The sequence below is a fragment of the Scardinius erythrophthalmus genome (assembly GCF_964197995.2).
Source record: "Scardinius erythrophthalmus genome assembly, chromosome: 19".
NCBI classification, from domain to species: Eukaryota; Metazoa; Chordata; class Actinopteri; order Cypriniformes; family Leuciscidae; genus Scardinius; species Scardinius erythrophthalmus.
The window spans coordinates 28,678,875-28,704,664 of NC_138239.1; the positions used below are offsets into that span (position 1 = coordinate 28,678,875).

Genomic DNA, 25,790 nt, shown 5'->3' on the forward strand with positions numbered 1-25,790 from the left:
ATGGGGCTTCAGTGGAGAAAGGCTCAGGTCAGCCGCCAGTTGATCATCTCTTTTTACTGAACAACAGTGTGGGGGGACAAAGTCCAACAGTTCATAACTGAGTCTTCTCTTCCCACAGGACAGCAATAGCAGAGTACAGCGGCGTATAACGGGACTTCTGTTCATAGCAGACAGTGGGCTTTCTCTTTTCACAGGACAGCATCAGATAACTGAGTGTTCTTTCGAGTTCTTTCGCAGGTCAGCAGCAGTCGGATTGCAGCAGCGAATAACAGGTTCTCTCTGTTCACAGAACAACAATGGTGATTACAGAATCCAGCAGTTAATAACTGAGTCTTCTTACCACAGGGCAGCAATGACTGAATGCAGCGGCGGATAACGGGTTCTGTATGTTCACAGAACAACAGAGATGAGTACAGAATCCAGCAGTTAACAATTGAGTCTTCTTACCACAGGGCAGCGATGGCAGAATGCAGTGGCGGATAGCAGTTTCTCTATGTTCACAGAACAACAGTGGGGAGTACAGAATCCAGCAGTTAACAACTGAGTCTTCTTACCACAGGGCAGCGATGGCAGAATGCATTGGCAGATAACAGATTCTCTATGTTCACAGAACAACAGTGGGGAGTACAGAATCCAGCAGTTAACAACTGAGTCTTCTTACCACAGGGCAGCGATGGCAGAATGCAGTGGCGGATAGCAGTTTCTCTATGTTCACAGAACAACAGTGGGGAGTACAGAATCCAGCAGTTAACAACTGAGTCTTCTTACCACAGGGCAGCGATGGCAGAATGCAGTGGCGGATAGCAGTTTCTCTATGTTCACAGAACAACAGTGGGGAGTACAGAATCCAGCAGTTAACAACTGAGTCTTCTTACCACAGGGCAGCGATGGCAGAATGCATTGGCAGATAACAGATTCTCTATGTTCACAGAACAACAGTGGGGAGTACAGAATCCAGCAGTTAACAACTGAGTTTTCTTACCACAGGGCAGCGATGGCAGAATGCATTGGCAGATAACAGATTCTCTATGTTCACAGAACAACAGTGGGGAGTACAGAATCCAGCAGTTAACAACTGAGTCTTCTTACCACAGGGCAGCGATGGCAGAATGCAGTGGCGGATAGCAGTTTCTCTATGTTCACAGAACAACAGTGGTAAGTACAGAATCCAGCAGTTAACAACTGAGTTTTCTTACCACAGGGCAGCAATGACTAAATGCAGTGGCGGATAGCAGTTTCTCTATGTTCCCATTAGTTCTTGGTACTCCACCAGACTAGACGATCTCCGACTGAGCCTTCAGAGTGCTGGTAACATCAAATCTTCCCATACTCGTGCATGCATCAAACCACTTTAAATATTCAGACGTGCTCACTTCAATCGTCAGACACTGCAATGACACACCGCTTAACAGTGAAAAGTGTACCTTCACTTCAGCTCGTCGGGACCAGCAGCTCCACTATGATGATGCTTTCAAAAGGGAAATGCCAAGTTCGACCATCAATCAGTAATTCAGAGCACCACTCGTTTCTCTCTCTCTCTCTCTCTCTTGCCAACCGTCTTCTCTTCTGCTGCTGTCCCGCCGCCTCTGCCTCTCCTCTTCTCGTAACTTCAGCTTTGATCAGGACCGCTCTGCTTGCCTGCACTTTATCTTTCCCGTCTCTGCTTCTGTTGCTGCCTCGTCGCTTATGAACAAACCCAAACTGTGACAGATCCCCCCTCTAAGGGTGGCTCCAGACACCCAAACAAAAGAAAAAAATGTTCAAGGAGGGTGGTGGAGCGGTGGCGGTCTTGGGGGAGGGATGGTGGGCCAGGTCCGTGCAGGGGGACAGGACATGGGTCGTGGCATGGCGTGGATGGACATCTCTTGACATCAACCGTATTTCTAGGCTTTGGCAGTTCTTTGATAGCTTTTATTTTATCTGGGTCTGCTCGTATGCCTTCTGCACTGACGATGTGTCCTAGGAACCTAACTTGAGGCACTGCAAATGTACATTTTTCATTCAGTGTCAACCCTTTCTTTTCCAGGCGGTTCAGGAACTTGATAAGTCTTGCATCATGTTCTTTGATTGTAGCACCGAATACACCAGGATGTCCTCTGCGTGGCACAGTGTGCCCTCCAGGCCCTCTAACAGTTGTGTCAAATGTTTCTGAAAGTGTTCAGGTGCTGAGGAAATGCCAAACGGAAGGTGGTTAAAACAGTATCTTCCATAAGGCGTAATGAATGTATTGAGTGGGACCGAATCTTTATGCAAAGGAATCTGCCAGAATCCAGCAGTAGCATCCAACTTAGAGAACACTGTTGCGCCTGACAGTTTAGCCAGTGTTTCATCAACTGCAGGAAGATGTCTCTCTCTGCAGACATTGTAGTTTAGATGTGTTAAATCAACGATTTAAAATTTCAGTTTGAATCTTGCCATTTGGTTTTGGCACTATCGCCTAGGGCTGGGCGATATATCGGATGACATTGTTAGGCGCATCTCGTCATCACCTGCCTTCAGATGGAGCGGCATTTACTACACAGAGCCGTAGTTCACTGACAACCGGGGCAATTTCCCCTTCATTATCACGGACGTATCGCCTGCAATAATTAATGCGATATGGCTCAGCTTGTCAGTGAACAACAGCTCTGTGTAGTAAATGCCGCTCCGTCTGAAGGCAGGTGATGGCGATTTACTACTAATCAAGGAACCGGCTTTACTGACGAGATGCGTATAACAATGTCATCCGATATATCGCCCAGCCCTACTATCGCCATACTTGAACACCACTCAGTTGCTTCTTCAATGGGCGCTATAACTCCTATTTCTTCCATTCTTTCCAGCTCCTCTTTGACTCTGTTCATCATGGGCAAGGGGCAGACAGAGCAAATGGACAGAGCAAATGGAGTGGTTAACTCTTTGATTTTGTACTCTCCTTCCAGTTTTCCAAGTCCCGTAAAGACTTTTGGGAACAGCTCTTTGTAGTTCGGGTCTGATGTTTGAATTGAATCTACTGTGGTATTACAAACACTGGGTGTTTTATCACTCTTCCCTGATGACCAAGTGATGCTTCAAACTGCCCTCTCACCTGTATTGACATGTTGCTTGGTCCTCACAGCTTTTTGTTCAGCGGGCTGAGAACACCGTGGCTCGTCTTTGAGTACATGCTCTCTGGGATGGCTGTTACTGCTGCTCCTGTATCTAGTTTTAAAAGGATTTGCTCACCGTTCACTTCAATTGACTTTTGCCAGACATCAGTCGAATTCTCAGACTTTACCACTCCCAGGAACACAGTCTCTATGCTCTCTGTCTCATCACAATGATATATTTCCTCCAGTAATTTCTGTGTTTTGCAGACTGCAACGAATTGACCTTTTTTCTTGCACTTCCTTTACTCAGCCTCCCTCGCTGGACAGCTGTTCAGTGAGTGTGCTTGTGGCTTTCCACATCTGCCACATCCCTTGCTGGCCTCATTGTGTTTTGTACTGTCTGGTCGTCTTTGCGGTCTTTTTTGTGCAAATTTTGGTTTCATTTTGTATTTTAACATGTCCATGTTTACCTCATTTGAGTCACCACTTGCTTGTCTTAAGATCGTCTGCTACTTTTTTCTTCACTTTGTCTTATCTTTGTGACGGCTTTAATAAGTGTGAGCTCGGGGTCAAGCTGTAATCTCTCTGACAATCCGTGATCTCGTATGCCAACTACCAGTCTGTCTCGTATAATTTCCTCTTGAAGGACTCCATACTGGCAATTTCTGCTAGTTTATGAACTGCAGTGATGAACATTTCGGCTGACTCGCCCGGTTGAATTTGGCCCTCTCGTAGATCACGTTGTGTTTACATACGAAGTGTTTCTTGAACGCTTCTTTAACTTTGTCATACTGTATTTCTTCTTGCCTTCTTCAGAAAGAGCCAGCATGATATCATCAGCTTTATCTCCCATTGTGTAGATATGTGAATTAACTTGATATTCTTGGCTTCTTTCACTAATTCCCGCTGCTATTCGGAATCTCTCTCACTTCTGACACCATGTTAGATTATATTTATAATGAACAGACTGGAGACAGCAGGCTCTTAACATGGAAGTTTTACGAATGTGAGTTGTTGCTCCATTTATTCTGTACAGATTAGCTAGTGTTTGGCAAGAACTTCCCCTTCTTGTCTATGGTGTGAAGTCTTTCAATTGCAGAAATGACAATACAAATAATTCCATTGTGTTTGTTATCAGCTGTCATAATTCTCTCTGTCACCTTATACAGGGGCCATGTCTGTTCTGTACAGTGGACTGGTGATGCTTTTACCAGAAATGAAAGGTGTTGATCTCCCAGAAACTGTGGATGATGTGGAAAATATTAGAAGGTAGGTCAAGTTTTCTGTTTTCAGTTCACTAATAATAGGCTAGTTATTAGTTTAGCCTTAATAGTATCATGTTCTGCAGGAGGTGCAAACACAAGGAAATAGATGGTGATCAGTTTCCTGAAATAAGCATGGTTCCGATGAAAGCTATTGAGAGAACATCCCAGAAGGGATTTCAGTCACAAACAATAAATATAATCATAAGATCTATGGTTTATAACATGTCCATTGCTGTAATATTACCGTAATATCATCTGCAATATACATACAGAAGAAAAACTGAGAGTATAGTTGCTTTCAGATGCTTTCAGACAACAGATTTTTAAATATGACATATTCCTACACTTGTAATGCTTTATGTGCTTATTTGTTGTTGTTGTTGTTCATATGTATTTCCTCATGTTTAATATCTAACGTCTATATGTATGTCAGTGTTCTGGGTGATATAGTCATATGAAGTACGTAAGCTGTTTTATATTCATGCTCATAATTCACATCCAGTCATCCATGAAACTCACTTTTAATGAAGAGATGCTTTTAGAGACACACAATACATTATGTTAATTAACACGTGGTGACCTATAAATTCTCTACTATAGTGTTATTATGTTAGTGTCTGAATCTGAACAAAAGGTAAATTCATTGCATTCATTTTTGGGGCACGTTCAGCAACACTCAATCCAGTCATTCTAGTTCAGAAGAGCTATACAGATTTTGACATTTCTTTCACTGAATTTCAGTTTACTAAATGACAAAAAATCAGTTTAGAATCATATGGGCACTAAAAAACAAACTTGAATGGCCATATTAGGACCCTCCCCGTTTTGTACGTCAGTGTTGCTGTAGCCATTACATTAGGGCATCATGGGAAATGAGGTTAGCCTTTCAACTGCTGTGTGTTAATGGGACAAACAAACCTGAACAATCAACCATCAGTCTGTATGTTAAACAGGCTGGGAAAAAATCAGTGCCAGGCATTTGACGTGAGAATAGTGCGAAGGTTAGTGAACCTCAGCAGCTTTGACTGCTAAAAATATAAACTTAAAAAATATATTGATGTGATAAACAAAGCTTGTCAAGCTATGAAGGAAATGCAAAGAAATGCTTTTGATTCGGACCATGACGCTGAAAGGGGTCCAGAGGAACGCAGGAGACTTCAGGAGAACATTCGACAGTGGAATTCAAATCGACTCAGCCTGTTTGAGATCACTGATCCTGATGAGGTGAACGCTTTTTTTTCTAATGTTAGAACTACTGGACAATTTTACACTTTCAAACTATTCAGAGTGGAAGTATTTATTGGGTTATTTAAATCCTTTTAAGTTCCCCCTTAAATTTCAGTAGGAAAAAGAGGCAAAAAATGCATGTGATCAGATAATTTGGCCTTTGAAGAATTTGATGATTCATCCTGCAATCTTTGACTTTTGGTTAAAAATGTTGGTGTTTTGGTAAATCTGAGCACATTTTGAGAAAAGAGTTAATATATCTACAGACAGTCGAGATAAGAGATTGCAGGGGACTTTTTCTCAGGAGAGAAATATGAGGAAAAGGAGAGTTAGCAAAACTCTCCATGTTTTTTTGTTTTTTTTATTTATTTAATCTCATTGCTGTCTAGAATAATTTAGATATTAAAGAATTTTTTTTTTCATTTAGTTTGATTACAGTATTTCTGTGTTCACAATTTAATAGATTTGCATCTTTTTAGGACTCTGTATTCCATGGAGTTGTTCGTTTCTACCTCCAAGACCATATTTCAGGGAACTGTGCCACCAAATGCATTTGTATCTCAAGCTCTACTACCACAAAAGAGGTCACTGAAACCCTGCTGGAGAAGTTTCAGTGTGATGAGACACAAAATCCTTTCCCATATTCATTATTTGAGGTCTTAAAAAATCAAGGTGAAATCAGGAATTTAACTCTTGTTTTGAGACATTGCATGTTCTTGCCAGTCACTTAATGTTCTGTGTTTTTGCCATTTAGAGGAAAGACAACTGGACCTTTCAGAAAAGCCCTTGGTGGTTCAACTCAACTGGAGTAAAGAAACAGATGGCCAATTTGTCTTGAGGAATGACACTTCTGTATCTTCACAGGTGTGTGACATTACTGTCATTCTACTAAATCAAATATGCAAGTTAAATTAGTTGGTAACACTTTATAATATGGTTTCATTATGATTCATTATGAACAATGATTTTAAAACAAACAAATAGGTAATGTGGATTTCAGCATTTACTAATATATTATTAAAATAAAAATCTATCTGTTAACATTATTTAATGTACCTGAGCTGACATTTAAAAAAATAATAATGTTAACAAAGATTAATAAATACTGTAACATATGCATTACTCATTGTTAGTTAATTTTAGGTTGGCTAATGCACTAACTAATAGGACCTTATTGTAAGTGTTACCACTTACAGTAGTTTTGTATCAGGATTTTGGAGTGAACTAAAAACTTTTTTTAGAATCGCTGTCTGGAAAATAAGGAAAAAGTTGGGGTAATAGAGAATTTCAAAAGGACATTATCAAGGAAAGAGAAGAGTAAAAAGAAAGAGACGAAAAAAGAAGTTTCTTGCAGTTACATGTTGAAGAAAGATGTCTCTGAAAGTAAACCGAACAGGTAGGAAATCTTTTTTGTTGTTGACCATAGCTTGACAATCTTAACGTAAAAGATTTTTGTTCCTAGAAGCATTTGTGATACATTTTTGAAGTGGATAGGTATTATTTATCATAAAGCTATAGTATATAAAAACCTAATTTGTTTATTGTGACTTGAACTGTTTAAACTATAGGCCTATATATATATATATATATAAAAACTGGCATCTTATTGAGTGTGTGCAAATATCCACATTATAGCAAAGGTTTTAGACACCAGTGAAAATGTCAACTTTTATGTTACTTTAATGTGATCAGTTGGTTGAACCCTGAAAAGCAAGTGAATTTAATGAAAAGTAAAAAATGTATATTGGAAAAATATACAAAACACTTTGTATATGAAATGTGAATGAAAAAGATTCTCAAAAACACTACCAGCAGATATTATTTAAAAAGCTAAATCTATATTTAGGTGTCTGCGCCTATAGTAAAACTTAATATAATACATTTACAATATAATTAAAATGTCACCTTTAGATGCTTATACGTTATAGGTCAAGTATAAATTCAATTTTTTTTATGCTTGCCATTTGCTGAAATCAGTAAATCCTTCCGTCTATTTTAAGCATATCCCTGTAAAAGCAACATTCATTATCCCAAAAAATATATAGTATATTTTCCCTTTTCATTACAGCAAAACACAAGACTACTTGAAAGTGAAATGGAATCTCCCAATCAGCATTTCTTTAAAGGAAAAAGGTACATTTGTTTATCCTGGCACAATAGAATAATACACACTTCTCTGTACTGCTCTTCGGTCATTTGCGTTTTACGTCATTGATTTCTGTTTCAGATGAGGATTCTTTCTTACGTGCTGTGATAAATGACATCAACAGCTCCACGATTCACTTTAAGCTCTCGCCCGCGTATGTGTTTTATCTGGTTGGGCGATTTTTAACCAGCCAACCTGGGCAGAGGAATAAACCTCACCAACAGACTGAACAGAGACTCTGCATTATATTTGACAAGATTGTGAGCTTAATTCAAGACATCATTGAGGTAGATTCAAATCTATTATTAAAAATGTACTGTACTCCATGACTTCAAGATCAAATTCCCTGATCATTTTCATGATTGTGTCTGTGTTTCCCGTTTAGAAACAGAGGAACATCACAGTGGCTCTTGCCTTTTGGATGGCGAACGCATCTGAGCTCCTGAACTTTGTCAGACGGGACCGAGATCTGTGTCCCATCACACTCCAGGCTCAAAACACTCTTGCTCAACTTGTGCAACGGGCTTTCAGGTATGATAAAAGCGTGATTGCATTGTGATGTTTGCAGCGAGGGCGATGTATTTTGACCGTTTAATGAAGCGTTAATGTTTCCTCAGGTATCTGTCACATTGGCTTCAGGTTGATCTTGAAAACCACTTGCCTGCATTCTTTGCTGATGTAAAAAAGCAAACAGCTCAGGCTACAGAAACGGGTAGGCCTACATTCTTATTTATCTCTTTTTTTCCAATGCGGTTTAATTCAAGTTTATCTGTATAGCGCATTTTAGAATACATATTGTTTCAAAAGCAGCTTCAAATGCATGTTACAATCAGAAAGTATTGTGGTTAGTTAACAACATGTTATTCACTTAGCAGACACAAGAAACGGGTTAGGAAATGAAACATCAGGGCAATATTTGACAGCTTTGTATTGCATCTGAAATCCTCACAAAATCTCTTCTGTGTTTTCTGTACAACCTTTCACATAGACTGCTGTGGCATATTTTGAATGCATTTTATCCATATCAATCCATAATTTTGGTGTCATCTACACTGTAAAAAGTGAACAGTTGGATCAACTTAAAAAAATTATTTCAATTGGTAACACCTAAAGAAATTAAGTTTTCTCAACTTAAATTATCACGTTTTATCGTGAAAAATGTGATAATTTAAGTTGAGAACTTCATTTCTTTAGGTGTTACCAATTGAAGTAATTTTTTTAAGTTGATCCAACTGTTCACTTTTTACAGTGTAATTCAGAATTACCCAACATTAATTGTGAAAACAATTCGGTAGATCACTTTGCATGTCAGTCAAATGGATTAGGTTTTGTAAGTTGCAAGTTTGGATCCACCCAACTATCAAAAATATGTTCTAAGAATGTTTTGCTAATGTTCCCATTAAAGTTATGAAACGTTATTTCTGAATTTCCAGTCAAAGCAGCTGAGGCTCACTAACCTTCATGCTATTCTTCCAGTTATTTGGTTATTTCCAGTTTCTTTTTTATAATAATAATTAATAATAATAATTTGTTACATAGCGCTTTTCTGGGTACTCAAAGCTCTTAATGTTAATTATGTTAATGTTAGAGAAAATGTTTTCTCTATTTTATTATTGTGCAAGTATTATGGGAATGTTAATTTTGAATGTTCTCTGAATCATCTACAAAAAGTAGCAAGGAGTAACGTTTAAAAACTAAAGTCCAACTAAAATGTTTCCGAAAAACATTCCATAAATTATGTATTGGAAGAACTGTTCATACTGGAAGTTTGTTCCTAACTTTGAGAGTACCTTGTCAGCCAAAGTTCTGAGAATGTTCCCTGTTAGCTGAGTACAGGTTCAGAGCCCACAAATGATCATCAGTGAACTTTTAGCATTGTGCAATTGAGCAAAAAACAACCTTAAGTTTCTTCAGATGATAAAACATCTGGATTAAAGATGGTAACTTTGCACATGGTTGTGTACTGTATAGCAAATAAAGATTTTGTTCTGTTCTGAATTTGTTTTTTAGAAGGCGTCTTAAACGTTCTCATTAAGACCATGAGTTTGCTCCGAAGGTGTCGGGTCAACCCTGCTCTGAGCATCCAGCTCTTTTCTCAGCTTTTTCACTTCATGGGGGCCTGGATCTTGAACCAGTTCACTGCACCGGGATCAAAGCTGTGTTCGAACTACTGGGGCAAAACTCTACGCCAGCGTCTGAGACACATAGAGGCCTGGGCAGAAAGACAAGGGCTGGAGCTGGCTGTTGACTGCCATCTCAGTCGGATAATCCAGGTACTAGTGTATCTGAAAAAAAGATGATGAGAAATACAAAACGCAAAATGATGTACACTCTTAAAAATAAAGGTTATTTATTGGCATCTATGATTATGTGAAGAACGGTTAACATCCTGGTTTCAAATGGGTTTTAACAACAGGTTTCAAATGTTTTTTTTTTTCTGTGATGCCATCAAATAACCATTTTTGGTTCCCCTAAGAACCTTTCAGTAATCTGTTATTCAAAGAACCATTATTTTCTTAGTGTGAAGAGCATTTTAATATTCTAAAGGATATTTCCCACTATATACATTTTGCTCCATGAATAGGTTCCATGGATGATAAAGGTTCTTCATGGAACCATCAATGCCAATAAAGAACCTTTGTTTTTAAGAGTGTAGTAGAAAAGTTTCTTTAGATTACTCAGCCTTTTTTTTCACACTTTGAAAAAAACAAAACAAAAAAAAAACCTTAATTTGACGATGTTGAGTTCAATAATATCAATAAAAACTTTCCACCATGTAAATATATTTTTTTTGGGGGGGTAATACGAATGAAGATTTTTCAAATGATATATAGCCTACATATAATTTAAATAAGCCTTAATGCAATCAAATGTCCAACGTTTTAAAAATGGTTCTCAAAATGTATGATTTAGCTTACAATCTGCAAAGGAATTAAAAAAAAGTTCAAATACTCCATTTAATGTCAAAGAACTTTACATAAACACAAGTTTATAAATAAATAAGCTTTTTTTCACCTTACAAAATAATGGTTGTCGAGAGCAAAAATGCTGGAAAATTCACATATGTTTTTGAGAAAGCATTATGTGCAAGAGGAAAACAGCCACTGTTTTTGGACTCAGCACCCCAAAATTAGTAAGAAACAAGTATTTGATTTCATTCAGAATCGAATATGATGCAGGGCAACGTTGTTAAAATGTTCTTCATGTTCACACTAAAAATAAAAATGGTCCTTTTAAAGGGATAGGTCACACTTAATGAATTAATTAAAGATTACTTATCCTGGTGTTGTTCAAATGCCATATTCCCTTCTTTAATTTATGGACCACAAAAGGATATATTTTTTAAAAGTCTTACAAAAGCGCACACAGACCAACGGCCAAGGTCAAGAATTTGGTAACATAATACATAAAATTTCGGTTTGTTTTTCACCAAACCCTATCATATACCCCCCAGAATGCTTGGAATATACAGCACGTGTCTCTTGGGACCATTCTGTAATACTTTTGCATCTTTTTTTTTTTTTTAAAAAAGCTTGAAGTTGGTCACTTTTCACTGCCATTATCTGAATGAGCCAGTGGCGTTTTCTTGCGGAGGCCAAGGGAAGCCAGGCTTCCTCACTTTTTCAGAATATAATCGTCATTTAATAAACACTTTTGTTTTCACAGTTTACGCAATCCTTCTGTCATCTCCTCATCGTCTCTCTTCGTTCATTACTGAGTGTTTTATGATGTGTAAAACAGCGCCCCTATAAAAGTGACATGGTGAATGAGCGTTGAAAACATGGTACTGCACCCTGTGTCTGTGAGGAGGCCAGGCTGAGTTGGCATCCCTTGATAGAAAAAAAAAAGAATGACTAACCAATCAGGTGACGCTATTGTCATGACACTGCTCCCTTGTGATTGGTCAGGACAGTGTCAAGGGAAGCCATGAACTTGTTGGCATCAAGCCAATCACATCACGTTATCATCGTCAATGAATGAATGAATGAAATAGCGGAAGATTTGTGGTTTTGTGCCCATCTTTTTAATTCCTTTATTTATTGACCATACACTCAAAACAAAACAAAGACACATTTAAATGTAAGCCTTACAAACAACCTTTTCACACGTAAGTTTTTCAAGGCGACCGTTATTGATCGTAGTATCACTTTATGGTTCCCATGGAGACGCGTCTTTCATTGCTTGTCACACCGCAGGCACAATAGCGCTGAATGATCAGCTTTTATTTCCTTTTTTTATTCAAAATTTCACAAATTTATTAGTTATAGCAGGATATATCTGATATTCCGTTTGTCAAATATGTGCAAGAGGATGTGTTTTGTTGTTCAAACACCTTTATAACAATCGCGTTAGTTGAGCTGTATGCGCAACATATTTTAGGCATCTACGTGCTCAAAGTGTTGGATTGTAACAAGCGTAAGTCCCGGTAAGATGATGCTGGGCGCTCTAATAGTTCATCCAAATAGCAACATATAAATGGTAACGTATGATTTTCTGCCCCCACCCCTTAAAACACACAGCTTCAGTCTTAATTGGCTTCCTCAGAAATTTTCCCCACGCCACGCCACTGGAATGAGCAGGACATTTTTTTAAAGGTCCCGTTCTATGCCCCTTTTCACAAGATGTAAAATAAGTCTCTGATGTCCCCAGAGTGTGTATGTGAAGTTTGAGCTCAAAATACCCAACAGATCATTTTTTACAGCATGTTTAAATTGACATTTTTTGGGGCTCAGAAAAACGAGCCGTTTCAGTGTGTCCCCTTTAAATGCAAATGAGGTGCTGCTGGACGACACAGGGGGCGGAGCTTCATGAGCTCGTGCTCAGTCTGTCAGGACAAATTCATCTCACGGAATGATGATAATATCAGAAACTCTCAGTAACGGCGTTCATTTCGAGTCGGACAATAATGCCTACAGAGTCAGAGTGCTGTATAGAGATGAAACAGGTATGGTTTAGTAGTTTAATTACGGTTATTATAACGTATTTGTCATCTGCTTGTAGGCTATGTATCCATTATTTATTAATAGCCTACAAGTCTGCTGTCTGAATGATGATCAAACATGTACTGATGAGTTTAATAAAGTTTATTGTACATCACAAAAAAGATGAAGCGTCAGTTTTACTTCAGAAAATCACCGTAAGAGCTGAGTAAACACAGTAGGCTAAGTTATAAGAAGTGCGCAAGTAGCCAGTAGAGTTGAGGGAGCATTCCTGTGGGCGGAGGTTAGTCAAGAAACGGTTCTGGTGATGTCACTAATGCAGGATGTAGAGGGATGTAGTCCATTCGAGCCGTTTTTTGTAGTCAACTTCTGTTAAATAAAATATCTAGCTTGGCATTGAACTTTGAGCTTTATTATTTTACAGATATTATTTATGCTCTAACAGCAACATTACACACTAACTAAAGTTTGAAACATGGAATCGCATGCAACGGGACCTTTAAAATTCTCATTTTGTGGTCCATAAAAGAAAGAAGCGCATACAGCATTAGAACAACACCACGGTTATGACTTCATGTTCATTTTAGGATGACCTATCCCATTAAAAACTGTTCGCTGAAAGGTTATTTGGGGAACTAAAAATGGTTTATGTTATGGCTGCGAAACCCCCCTTTTGGAACATTTAAGAGTGTTTTTTTGAACAATATTATTTAGATCTTTATCAACATCAAAAGATCTGAACCATCCGGGTTATGATAGTTATTTCCTTAAAAATGCTGCTTCTCCTCAGGCGACGATGCTCCTGACCATGACTTCTTACTCCACACGCGACTCCCTGATGATTCAGTCCACATGTTACAAGCTGAACTCCCTACAGCTAAGAGCACTGATGAGCAAATATCACTACGCCCCAAATCAACCCCACTTTCCACCCGTAAGTGATGGAAAATGATAACTCGCACGAAAATCAAAACAGCTATGCATAATTGTTCTGATGTCCCACTGGAAGATGATGTCTACAGAGTTTGTCATTCATAGGCACTGATAGAGCGCGTAGCTGCCTTGGCGGAGACCACAACAGACGTTCTGAGAAGAGAGGGAGGAGAAATCCGTCTGGAAGAGGAACTAGAGCTTCACCTGCCTTTCCTGCTGCCCGAGGACGGGTATTCATGTGATTCCATGCGTGGCATTCCCAAGGGATTTCAGGAGTTTTTAGAGCCCATCTGTCGCAAAGGTACTATTCAAGACAAGTACCTTTATTTATTTAGCGCTTTATACAATACAGATTGTTTCGAAGCTGCTTGACAGCGATAAACAGGATAATAAGGATTAATGATGCAAACTGAGTTCAATTCTGCTATAAAGACAATACTGTAATTATTCAGCTAAGGATAGTTCAGTGTTTGATTCGGTTCAGTTCAACTTGTAAAGTTCATCAATTAACATATTGAGTTCATTTCAATTCAAAGCAGCTCTGCAGAAAAGTGTCATCATCTCAATTCAGTTCAAGTTTACTTCTCATCCAATGGTGTCGGTGCAGTCAAATTGATAATATTGCCAAAGCATTAAAGGATAATTCACCCAAAAATAACACATTTTGTCATAATTTACTCACATTCATGTAGTTCCAAACCCATAACACTTTGGATAATCTTTGAAACACAAATTAAGATAGTTTTAATGAAACCCGAGAGGTTTTAGTAGTCTTATAAAGTTAATATCAACATTTACATTACCGTACATTTTTTTAAATGCAAAAGTTGTTCAATTTGGAAATAATGCACTGTCAACTACCAAACAAAAAATAAACGTTTCTATTTTTAACTAATGTAAACAAATGCTAATAAATGCCACAAGAAATCACAAGAATATCACTCATTCATTGTTACTTTATATTAGCTATTGCATTAACAAATGAGACCTTATTGTAAAGTGTTACCATCATTTTATAGCAATATAATACCAGAACTTATTTTTACAACAATCTGTGATATAAGATTAAGATCTTAACATATGGAGATTTTATGAAGATATTGATCTTAAGGTGGTCTTAAGATATGTCCACTCTGATATTTGCAGAAAAACATATAATGATGGCATGATAAACATTTGTATGTACTTCATTTACTCACACTCATGTCGTTCCAAACCCATAAGACTTTAGTTAGTCTTCGAAACACAAATTAAGATATTTTTAACAAAACCTGAGAGATTTTTGTCCAGGTAACCAACATTTTGAAGATCTAAGAAGGTCATAAAGATGTCATAAAATGAATTATGAATATAGTGTGAAGAGACACAACCACTTTATATGATGAACAGATTTAATTTAGGCTTTTATTTACATGTAAACAAAGAAACATAGAATGCATATACATATCACATATGGCAAATATGTTAAATACTCATGCGTGCTAGAACAAACCTCTCTGGTTTGCATGTTTGAGCTTACGTGTTGTGCCCTATGTGTCAATCAAGGTTTGGTTACCTGGACTTTTAATGGAGGCACAGAAATATTTCAGGTTTCATTAAAAATATTTTAAATTTGTGTTTCAAAGATTAACCAAAGACAGGTTTGGAACGACATGAGTAAATGGTGAAAGAATTTTCATTTTTGGGTGAAATATCCTTTTAAATGTTCCTCTTGTGATAGTGTAGAGTCAATACATATAAAATCAAGGATTAAAAATACATCTATTAAACAAAAACTGATGAACTTGCAACTTTTCTAGGTCTCTGCAAATTGGTTTCTCATTCCAACTGTGTTGGGACTTGGACCATTTTCTTCGGCTTGTCAGATTGTTCCACAGAGTGTTCAACTTGGGTATGTTGCTCATTTACAGATAAAGCATAAATTAAAGTAAACAGTTCCTAAAAATTGCAAATAATTGATGAGGTAGTGTCAGGCTGCAGGGTAGATGAAGTAGGAGGCAAACTCGCAGATGAAGTAATCCAAGGTTTTAATTCACAATCTCACAAAAACAAGGAACAGGGAGCATGTGCTCAGGCAAAGATCGCCTAACATAAAACATTGACCGACAAGTGCAGAGTGAAAACCAGGAACTTAAATACACACGCAGATGAACACAAGACAGGTGATGCAGATCATGATGAAGAACAGGTGGGTAATGAAGGGAGTGAGTTCAGGTGTGGAAACAAGGAGGATTCTGGGAACTGTAGTGCAGACAGGACGATGACAGACCGTGAATGTGACATTACTCCCCCCTCCCGGTAGGCGCGTCCTCGCGCCGTAGAAAGACCAAGGGGGTGGGAGGGTGGGCGCCCTGGAGGCTGACGGGGAAGACAAGGCAAGGGAGACAAGGCAGGAAGCCTCCAGGGCGGAGCAGACTGTGGGTGTGGTCACGGTGGAGCAGGCTGTGGGCGTGGCCAGGACGGAGACAACCCCTTGGGCGGCCATGGCGGTGCGGACCCTTCGGGCGGCCATGGCGGTGAAGCCCCTTCGGGTGGCCATGGCGGTGAAGCCCCTTCGGGTGGCCATGGCGGTGAAGCCCCTTCGGGCGGCCATGGCGGAGAAGCCCCTTCGGGCGGCCATGGCGGAGAAGCCCCTTCGGGCGGCCATGGCGGAGACGACCCCTCGGGTGGCCATGGCGGAGACGACCCCTCGGGTGGCCATGGCGGAGACGACCCTTCGGGTGGCCACGGCGGTGAAGACCCCTCGGGTGGCCACGGTGGTGAAGACCCCTCGGGTGGCCACGGCGGAGAAGACCCCTCGGGTGGCCATGGCGGAGAAGACCCTTCAGGTGGCCATGGCGGAGAAGACCCTTCGGGTGGCCATGGTGGTGAAGACCCTTCAGGTGGCCACGGCGGTGAAGACCCTTCAGGTGGCCATGGTGGTGAAGACCCTTCAGGTGGCCATGGTGGTGAGGACCCCTCAGGTGGCCATGGCCCCTCGAGTGGCCAGGACGGAGCCCTATGGCCCCCCCCCCCAAAAATACTTGGGAAAAGTCCCGGGTACCAGAGAGGGCTCGGTGCAGGGCAGCGACGAGGGCTCGGTGCTGGGCAGATCCAGCGACGAGGGCTCGGTGCTGGGCAGATCCAGCGACGAGGGCTCGGTGCTGGGCAGATCCAGTGACGAGGGCTCGGTGCTGGGCAGATCCAGCGACGAGGGCTTTGTGCTGGGCAGATCCAGCGGTGAGGGCCTTGTGCTGGGCAGATCCAGCGGTGAGGGCTTTGTGCTGGGCAGATCCAGCGGTGAGGGCCTTGTGCTGGGCAGATCCAGCGGTGAGGGCTTTGTACTGGGCAGGACCAGCGGTGAAGGCTTTGTGCTGGGCTGGACCAGCGGTGAAGGCTTTGTGCTGGGCAGGACCAGCGGTGAAGGCTTTGTGCTGGGCAGGACCAGCGGTGAAGGCTTTGTGCTGGGCAGGACCAGCGGTGAAGGCTTTGTGCTGGGCAGGACCAGCGGTGAAGGCTTTGTGCTGGGCAGGACCAGCGGTGAAGGCTTTGTGCTGGGCGGAACCAGCGGCGAAGAGGGCTCTGAGCTGGGCGGAACCAGCGGCGAAGAGGGCTCTGAGCTGGGCGGAACCAGCGGCGAAGAGGGCTCTGAGCTGGGCGGAACCAGCGGCGAAGAGGGCTCTGAGCTGGGCAGGACCAGCGGCGAAGGCTCTGAGCTGGGCGGGACCAGCGGCGAAGAAGGCTCTGAGCTGGGCGGAACCAGCGGCGAAGAGGGCTCTGAGCTGGGCGGAACCAGCGGCGAAGAGGGTTTTGTGCTGGGCGGAACCAGCGGCGAAGAGGGCTCTGAGCTGGGCGGAACCAGCGGCGAAGAGGGCTCTGAGCTGGGCGGAACCAGCGGCGAAGAGGGCTCTGAGCTGGGCGGAACCAGCGGCGAAGAGGGCTCTGAGCTGGGCAGGACCAGCGGCGAAGAGTGCTTTGAGCTGGACGGAACCAGCGGCGAAGGGAGCTTCAAGCTCGGCGGAATAAAAGAAAACAAAATCTCTGCGGGCATGACGCTGTCAGTCTTTAGCTCGGCGGGCATGAAGCTCACTGTCTCAGGCGCGGCGGGCATGACGCTCACTGTCTCAGGCGCGGCGGGCATGACGCATACTGCCTTGGCTTCGGCAGATCTGGCGTGAAGTGCAGGCTCAGCTGGACTGGCGTGACGTGCTGGCTCGGCTGGACTGGCGTGAAGTGCAGGCTCGGCTGGACTGATGAGAGGAGGGAGATCAGAGAAGTCATCATCTCTGGAGATGTGTTTGATTCTGCAGACGACTGGCTCAGGTTCTGGTTGGACGTGGGGATGTTGGTGCTGAAAAAAGTGTCTGGCCCCATATCGCCCATATCCTCCCCTGTGACCTCCACGGATCCCCCTGAACACAGCTTGGCGGGTTCCCACAAAGGCCTGCTTCCAGATCTCCATCTTCTTTTCTTTTTATTTATGGTCGGTCAATCTGTCAGGCTGCAGGGTAGATGAAGTAGGAGGCAAACTCGCAGATGAAGTAATCCAAGGTTTTAATTCACAATCTCACAAAAACAAGGAACAGGGAGCATGTGCTCAGGCAAAGATCGCCTAACATAAAACATTGACCGACAAGTGCAGAGTGAAAACCAGGAACTTAAATACACACACAGATGAACACAAGACAGGTGATGCAGATCATGATGAAGAACAGGTGGGTAATGAAGGGAGTGAGTTCAGGTGTGGAAACAAGGAGGATTCTGGGAACTGTAGTGCAGACAGGACGATGACAGACCGTGAATGTGACAGGTAGTAATTAACCTCGTCCTTATCCATCAAGTACATCTGGACTTTGGAGGAGCTGTTGCTGCATTTAACTGTTATTCAGATTTTCTGCATTCATTCTGAAACACTCTTTATATATGTTATTTTATCAATATTAGAAACCAGATCCAGTGAAAATAACTCTAAAGAAACCTTTGCATGGTGGAATGGGAGTGAGCATTGTGGCCGCCAAGGTAAGACTAAGTTCAGTTATTAGTGATTTTGTTGCAATTTACTATACAGTTTCATTTGTTAACATTAGTTAACTACATTAGTTAACAGTTGTGTCTGTTAACATTGGTCAATGCACTGTCAACTAACAAAACAATGAACAGCTGTATGAACCATTTACATTCAAGGGTTAGTTCACCCAAAAATCTGTAAGACTTGCATTTATCTTTGGAACACAAATGAAGATCTTTTTGACGATCTTTCCCTCCATTGACAGCTACATAACTATTACTTTGATGCTTCAAAAAGTTTATTAAGAGATTGTAAAACTAATAAATATGAATTGAGCGGTTTAGCCCTAATTTTCTGAAGAGACTCAATTGCTTTATATGATGAACAGATTTAATTTAGGCTTTTATTTCACATATTAACATTGATCAGCGAACATAAAACAGAAGCTCAACCGAACCTGCTTGATGCGCCAGAACAAACCTCTTGCTGAAGCTCAAACATGCTGCGTAACACATTAATGAACCTCATTGGTTCTTGCTGAAGCTCAAACATGCAGTGTAACATGAGAATGAACCTCATTGGTTCTTGCTGAAGCTCAAACATGCAGTATAACATGAGAATGAACCTCATTGGTTCTTGCTGAAGCTCAAACATGCAGTATAACATGAGAATGAACCTCATTGGTTCTTGCAGAAGCTCAAAGGTGCTGCGTAACATGAGAATGAACCTCATTGGTTCTTGCTGAAGCTCAAACGTGCTGCTTAATACAAGAATGAACCTCATTGGTTCTCGCACATCAATCAAACATGCTTGAGCTTCCATTTACAGTATCACAACTTATGTGTGAGCTGATGAATGTTATATGTGAATAAAAGCCTAAATTCAATCTGTTCTTCATATAAAGCGATCAAGTCTCTTCAGAAAATTTGGACTAAACCGCTTAATTAATATGGATTCATTTTACAATCTCTTTATGAACTTTTCATAAAGATTTTCATCAAAAAGATCTTCATTTGTGTTCCGTATAACATATATATGTACTGTATATCCTACAGGGGGCTGGACAGGAGAAGCTTGGCATTTTTATCAAATCTGTCGTCCAGGGAGGAGCAGCAAATGTGGTCAGTATCGTTGTGCAAAAACAAAAGCATGATCCATAAATGTGCCTATTTGCATCATATTATTTACTATTGAGTTTTGATGAAGGATGGGAGACTGAATCCAGGAGATCAGTTACTGAGTGTGGATGGCAAAAGTCTCATGGGAGTGTCACAGGAAAGGTGAAATAATCAGAATATTACTTAATTATGTAGTGTTATTTAAGTCTCTTATGTGCGTATGGCAAGGCATGACAAGAACTAATGCACATTTGGAAGTGAAAACTGATTTAATAATGATCCTTTTCAGGGCTGCAGAGATAATAATGCACACTGGATCAGTTGTAACACTGGAAACTCTCAAGTCAGCAGCTTTATATTACGGGTTTGAGGGAGTATTTACCCAGCCGACACAAACAACTTCTAAAGGTAGTAAATATTATGCACATTTAATTACTATAATTATGCATTAACCATCTGAAACACTTCAATATATAATCTATGGCTTTTGAATATATGCATGCTTTTGTTTCATGTTTGTTAGATCATGATAATGGTGGACCTCCATCAAGACCACCAGTAACCTTTAGAAACCAGCACTCAATCAGCAGAGCAAACACAAAACAAAACCAGAAATTGCTTAAGAAGAAACTGGAGTATCTTTCAAATCCCAACCTGACATGTGAGTGTTTATATTTGCACATCATTTTTTGTTTGTTTTTAGGTTGTTAAGCTCTATTTCTGTTTCCGTCAGATACGCCTGTTGATCCAGTTCTCCATGAAAAGATAAAGCTATCTCTATCCACTGACAATTTAATGGATTCTGTGAGTATCATTGATATACTATTTGATAGCCTATACTATTATATATATATTATTTTTTTTTGAATGGGAATATATATATATATATATATATATATATATTCAGGCGGCGGCATCCTCATATATGCATATGTCTGTCTGTATGTATGTATGTAGGCTATATGTTTATTTTATTTCAAATAATATTTTTATGGTATTGGTGTGAGTTTCAGTTTTAGTTAATGATAATAACCCTGGTACAGATACATGTTTTTGCTCTTTTGACCTCACTATCTCATATATTTCTATATGTCACCCCAGGTGAAACCCAGAAACACTCTTTTAAACACAGAAACTTATCACAGAGAATATCTGACCCTGCCAGCATCCAAACTGCACAGCAATAAAGTACCCGGAACCACAGAAAAACCTCAGCATATTTCTGCATTTTCCAGGGATCTGCAAAAGATCAACATTATGGTATTTGTGTGTTGCACTTTTATTGCCATGTTTGATATTTGTGCTTCCATAATCTTTTTCATCAGAAGCATAATAACTTTGCAGACAGAGGAGACCGGGGCTAGTTGTGAAACACGCACGCACACACACACACACACACACACACACACACACACACACACACACACACACACACACACACACACACACACACACACACACACACACACACACACACACACACACACACACACACACACACACACACACACACACACACACACACACACACACACACACACACACACACACACACACACACACACACACACACACACACACACACACACACACACACACACACACACACACACACACACGTTTGTTTCACTATATTAGTGAGAACATGGCATCGATTTCCATTGATTTTTATATCAGGTCAATTATATTTTCTATGGACTAACCCAAACCCCTGCCTCTAAACCTAAACCTACTCATCACAGAAACATGTGCAAAGCACTAGATTTAAATAAAAACATGTTTTGGCCGATTTCTAAGCCTTTTTAACTAGTAAGAACCAGTAAAATGTCTTTAACTGTCAGTAGTCATAATATTTAACTATATAAGTGAGGACATTTGGCCCTTACAAGAATAGTTATATAAGTAAGTAACTTTATATTATAATTGACTATAACTGAAAAAGTTTTACATTTTATTATTGTGTGTGTGTTTATCTCTCTCTCTCTTTCTCTCTCTCTCTCTCTCTCTCTCTCTCTCTCTCTCTCTCTCTCTCTCTCTCTCTCTCTCTCTCTCTCTCTCTCTCTCTCTCTCTCTCTCTCTCTCTCTCTCTCTCTCTCTCTCTCTCTCTCTCTCTCTCTCTCTCTCTCTCTCTCTCTCTCTCTCTCTCTCTCTCTCTCTCTCTCTCTCTCTCTCTCTCTCTCTCTCTCTCTCTCTCTCTCTCTCTCTCTCTCTCTCTATATATATATATACAGACCCTTTACAAAAAATTAGAATATCATGGAAAAGTTTATTTATTTCCATAATTCCATTCAAAACGTTAAACTTCCATAGATTATAGATTCAGGGCCCACAACTTAAACGATTTCAAGTATTTAGTTGTTTATTTGTACATAATTTGGGCTTCCAGCTCATAAAACCCACGAAAACAGGATTTTAAAAAAATTTAATATGAATTCACACAGTAATTCCACAGTGATACGATGTTCATCGAACCAGGTTTTGGTTCTTTTGGCAGTGTGGGCAGGTGCAAATCCTGCGGGAAAATGAAGGAAGCATGAAGTGCTCTGAAAATGTCCTGGTAGACACTGTGTAGGGGAGAGTGGGGTGATTTGTGCCAGGGGGGGAAGTAGTTCCACCCCTTGTTCTGGAAAACCATAGAATAATTTGGTCGTGTGACCACATAATTTTGAAAAGCAATCAATTTTACTCATCCTCCAAAGAAGAGAGATACATGGCATGAGAGTTAAGCACATTTTAGTGCAAAAAACTGTTTTTTCCCTTTCAAAGTAAATTTTCTATGATTAAGGTTTTTTGATTGTAGTGTCTGGACAATTATAGACAAGTTTGAAAACATTTCACACATGTTTTAGTGCTTTAGTAGGCTACACAATGAGTCTATACAGTTAGCATGATGTTAGCTCTTAACTGCTGGATCATGCTAGTTTTTCAAACTTGTGGGTCTGGGGTGATTTGTGCCAAAGGGCATGGGGTAAGTTGTGCCAGATCCAGACCACCTAAAGACCTACATACTCACAGGGGATAATCTTGAGAAGTGAGGAGATGGGCATTCCTCATCATTGTTTGACTTAGGCCTGCCTGCTATTTGTTTAATTTAGCTAACACTGATTTCAGTTTTGAGTTTGCACTGTGTTATTAAAGAGAAGTTTTATTCAGTTTTTAAGTGGCCTAAGTCATAATAGGATGTTTAGAAATTAGCCTAGTAACTTTATTCTTATGTTACATAATTGACAGACAGCGTTCTGTCAACAGGCATCTATTGCCAAAGCCTTTTTTGCCTGAAATGAATCACAAATATCATATATTGTGTTGCTATGGTGCTCTAAATGGTTGCTAGGGCGTAGCTTCACAATGATCCTGAGAGACTGATTGGTCGTCTGAGTAAAATGAGCCCGCCCCCTTGTCTCTGTGACACTGTGATCCAGAGTTGTGTTCAATACAAAATCCCTATGCAATTGACCATATAGGAAAAACGCATGCTATGGTATTCCAGGGTGACAATATCTAAATAAACCTTAAATTAGTCATTTTGTATTGAATTTGTCTTGCTTTCATATAGCATACGGTTCATAACAGTAAAATGTTCTGTTTTACTTCAGAAAGCACTGGCACAATTTACCCCAACATATTTCCCCAAAAGGCACAACTTACCCCGCACCAGGGGCAAGTTGTGCCATGAGACCACTTTTTTCCCAAAAGCTATATTTCTGAAACTATTTATTTCAGATCCAAAGTTATTATTCTCAGGGATGCACAACATCCTGAAATGCATGTACATCCTTAAGTTGAAGGCATTACTGTCATGGCCTCACTTTAAAGTCACTTTGAGTAAAAACTGGCACAACTCACCCCACTCTCCCCTAATTACTGTGTGATTTCGTGTAATATTACATTTTTTTTAAATCCTGTTTTCGTGGGTTTTATGAGCTGGAAGCCCAAATTATGTACAAATAAACAACTAAATACTTAAAATCGTTTAAGTTGTGGGCCCTGAATCTATAATCTATGGAAGTTTAACGTTTTGAATGGAATTATGGAAATAAATAAACTTTTCCATGATATTCTAATTTTTTGGAAAGGGTCTGTATATATGTGTGTGTGTGTGTGTGTGTATGTATATATATATATATGTATGTATATGTATATATATATATATATATATATATATAATTCTAATTAAATTGCACCCATATTCACAAAGAATAACTGTTGAATCTCACAGAAACAGGCACATTCTCAAGACAATCTTTGGAGTGTAGAAAAAGGACGCTCTCTTAAGGACAGATCAAGATACTTGAAGAAACAGCAAGACCTGAGCAAATGGAACAGCCTTTCAACCATAAGCCCAATGGATTCCAGCTTGTCCAGCATGGGACACAAAAATGGACTCTGGAAGATCCCGACAACCACCCAGTCCGTCCCTCTATCGCAGCCGAAACGAATGGACGTCCCCTACTCGCCACAAGCCAACAGTCTTTCATTTAGCACATTCCGCCAGCCTGCGGAAACCCAAATTATTTCTCCAGCACATCATCGGCATCAACATCAGAGCAATACATCACCATCTCAAAGACCACAGCAGGTCCTTAAGAAAAAAACTGTTGTCTTCCACTCATCGGTGAAGACATCCCAGAATAACACAGCCTCAGAACGTTTAAGTGCTAATCTTGAGCAGAAAGTGGTCGAGAAGACGAGTAAACTTGCTGCTGCAGACCGGCTGGGACAGGAAGTGCAGCATCTGCAGGCTAAAGTGTGGCGCACCCTAGAGGAGAGTGAACGTCTGCGCAGACTCTCTCTAGAGCTGCAGTTCCAGAGGAGACTAGAGGAGTACCAGCACAACGGGGATGAAGATGAGGATGATGATGAGAGTCATTCCGGAGCAGAACGGAAGAGGTTTCAGACAGGAAGTGATGTAGTGGTGAGTTTTCTTAGTATAACTGAAACATCACAATAACAATAACAAAACTACTTAAAGGGATAGTTCACCCAAAAACGAAAATTAGCCCATGATGTACGCAGGGAATGCGGTTGCCCAGCCCTGTTTATTTGAACCGCGAGAGGCGTCAAAGCTGACGCTACTCCTACATCCTACGTCATACATCGTCAAGTGTTACTCTTTTGGCGTAAGTCGACTTGCGTACCGCCGTCTGCCAGAAGCTAGTTATTTTAGTCGATAAAGTTTTAAATATGGATATTTTTCTTACACAAACACATTGCTTCACTTCAGAAGGCATTTATTAACCCCCACAGAGCCGTTTCGAGCACTTTAATCATGGATGGATCTGCTTTAATGGACTTCCAAAAAAATATACCCATTGACTCCCATTATAAAGCTTAAGAGCTAGGACATTTTTTAATATAACTAATATAAAGAAGAGTGCCATACACCTAGGATAACTTTAGGGTGAGTAAATCATGGGCTAATTTTCATTTTTGGGTGAACTATCCCTTTAATTGTCAATAAATTTTCTCTTTGAGTGCAACAGCAATAAAACACATATGAAACATCACACCACATACCGAGAGACACTTAACACCAAAACACATTTTATTAATGTCATTCTAGAGTAACTGTGAGAAGAATGAAAGCTCGGCTGACCAGCAAAAGGAAGGCCACTTTTCTCAAGAGGACAGTTCGAAAGGTATTGGACAGTATTTTAAAATCAATCGCTGATTACTATTGGTTTAGACTTGATACATTTGTCTGACATTGATTTCTGGAATTGCAGATGGAATCAAACATGAATCTATGGGATGTGACATGAAGTTGTCTTCTAGGTGAGTCTCAACCCAAAATTCATAATTATTCACTGCAATTCTGCTTTTTAACACTCCAAAATAGGGGAGAGTGTCATTTTCATTGTTTACTTTAGTCAATGTTTCTCAGACTATGTTTATTTTAATGGTAATATAATGACTTTTCAGTTCAATTTAACCCTGTAAAGCCTGAAATATTAAATAATAGTCCAAAAAAACAACAACCCCTGAATAGTTCGAAGTGGAACAGTTTATAGAACCTTTTTTAAGGCAAAAATATTTAACTCTTTTCCTGCCATTGACGGAATTTTCCGGCAATCTATGTTTTCAGTGTTGTATGGTAGGGGACGCT

General features: G+C 40.3%; 1 protein-coding gene across 1 annotated transcript in view; it reads left to right on the top strand.

Annotated features, from left to right (window-relative positions):
- The window catches only part of afdnb (afadin, adherens junction formation factor b), a gene marked incomplete at its 5' end in the record, with an annotated part of 27,637 nt that continues 1,847 nt past the window's right edge, over positions 1-25,790 (top strand). The window contains 25 exons of the mRNA XM_081347839.1: positions 1-27; positions 119-237; positions 1,256-1,308; positions 4,238-4,337; positions 6,126-6,232; positions 6,315-6,424; positions 6,802-6,956; positions 7,629-7,693; positions 7,788-7,993; positions 8,092-8,237; positions 8,324-8,418; positions 9,717-9,979; positions 13,437-13,580; positions 13,685-13,880; positions 15,379-15,470; positions 18,503-18,577; positions 19,622-19,687; positions 19,773-19,846; positions 19,974-20,092; positions 20,208-20,345; positions 20,418-20,488; positions 20,786-20,944; positions 23,904-24,599; positions 25,248-25,323; positions 25,411-25,459. Of these exons, the coding sequence (XP_081203965.1) occupies positions 1-27; positions 119-237; positions 1,256-1,308; positions 4,238-4,337; positions 6,126-6,232; positions 6,315-6,424; positions 6,802-6,956; positions 7,629-7,693; positions 7,788-7,993; positions 8,092-8,237; positions 8,324-8,418; positions 9,717-9,979; positions 13,437-13,580; positions 13,685-13,880; positions 15,379-15,470; positions 18,503-18,577; positions 19,622-19,687; positions 19,773-19,846; positions 19,974-20,092; positions 20,208-20,345; positions 20,418-20,488; positions 20,786-20,944; positions 23,904-24,599; positions 25,248-25,323; positions 25,411-25,459 (3,401 nt within the window). The remainder of the gene's footprint in view (positions 28-118; positions 238-1,255; positions 1,309-4,237; positions 4,338-6,125; positions 6,233-6,314; positions 6,425-6,801; positions 6,957-7,628; positions 7,694-7,787; positions 7,994-8,091; positions 8,238-8,323; positions 8,419-9,716; positions 9,980-13,436; positions 13,581-13,684; positions 13,881-15,378; positions 15,471-18,502; positions 18,578-19,621; positions 19,688-19,772; positions 19,847-19,973; positions 20,093-20,207; positions 20,346-20,417; positions 20,489-20,785; positions 20,945-23,903; positions 24,600-25,247; positions 25,324-25,410; positions 25,460-25,790) is intronic.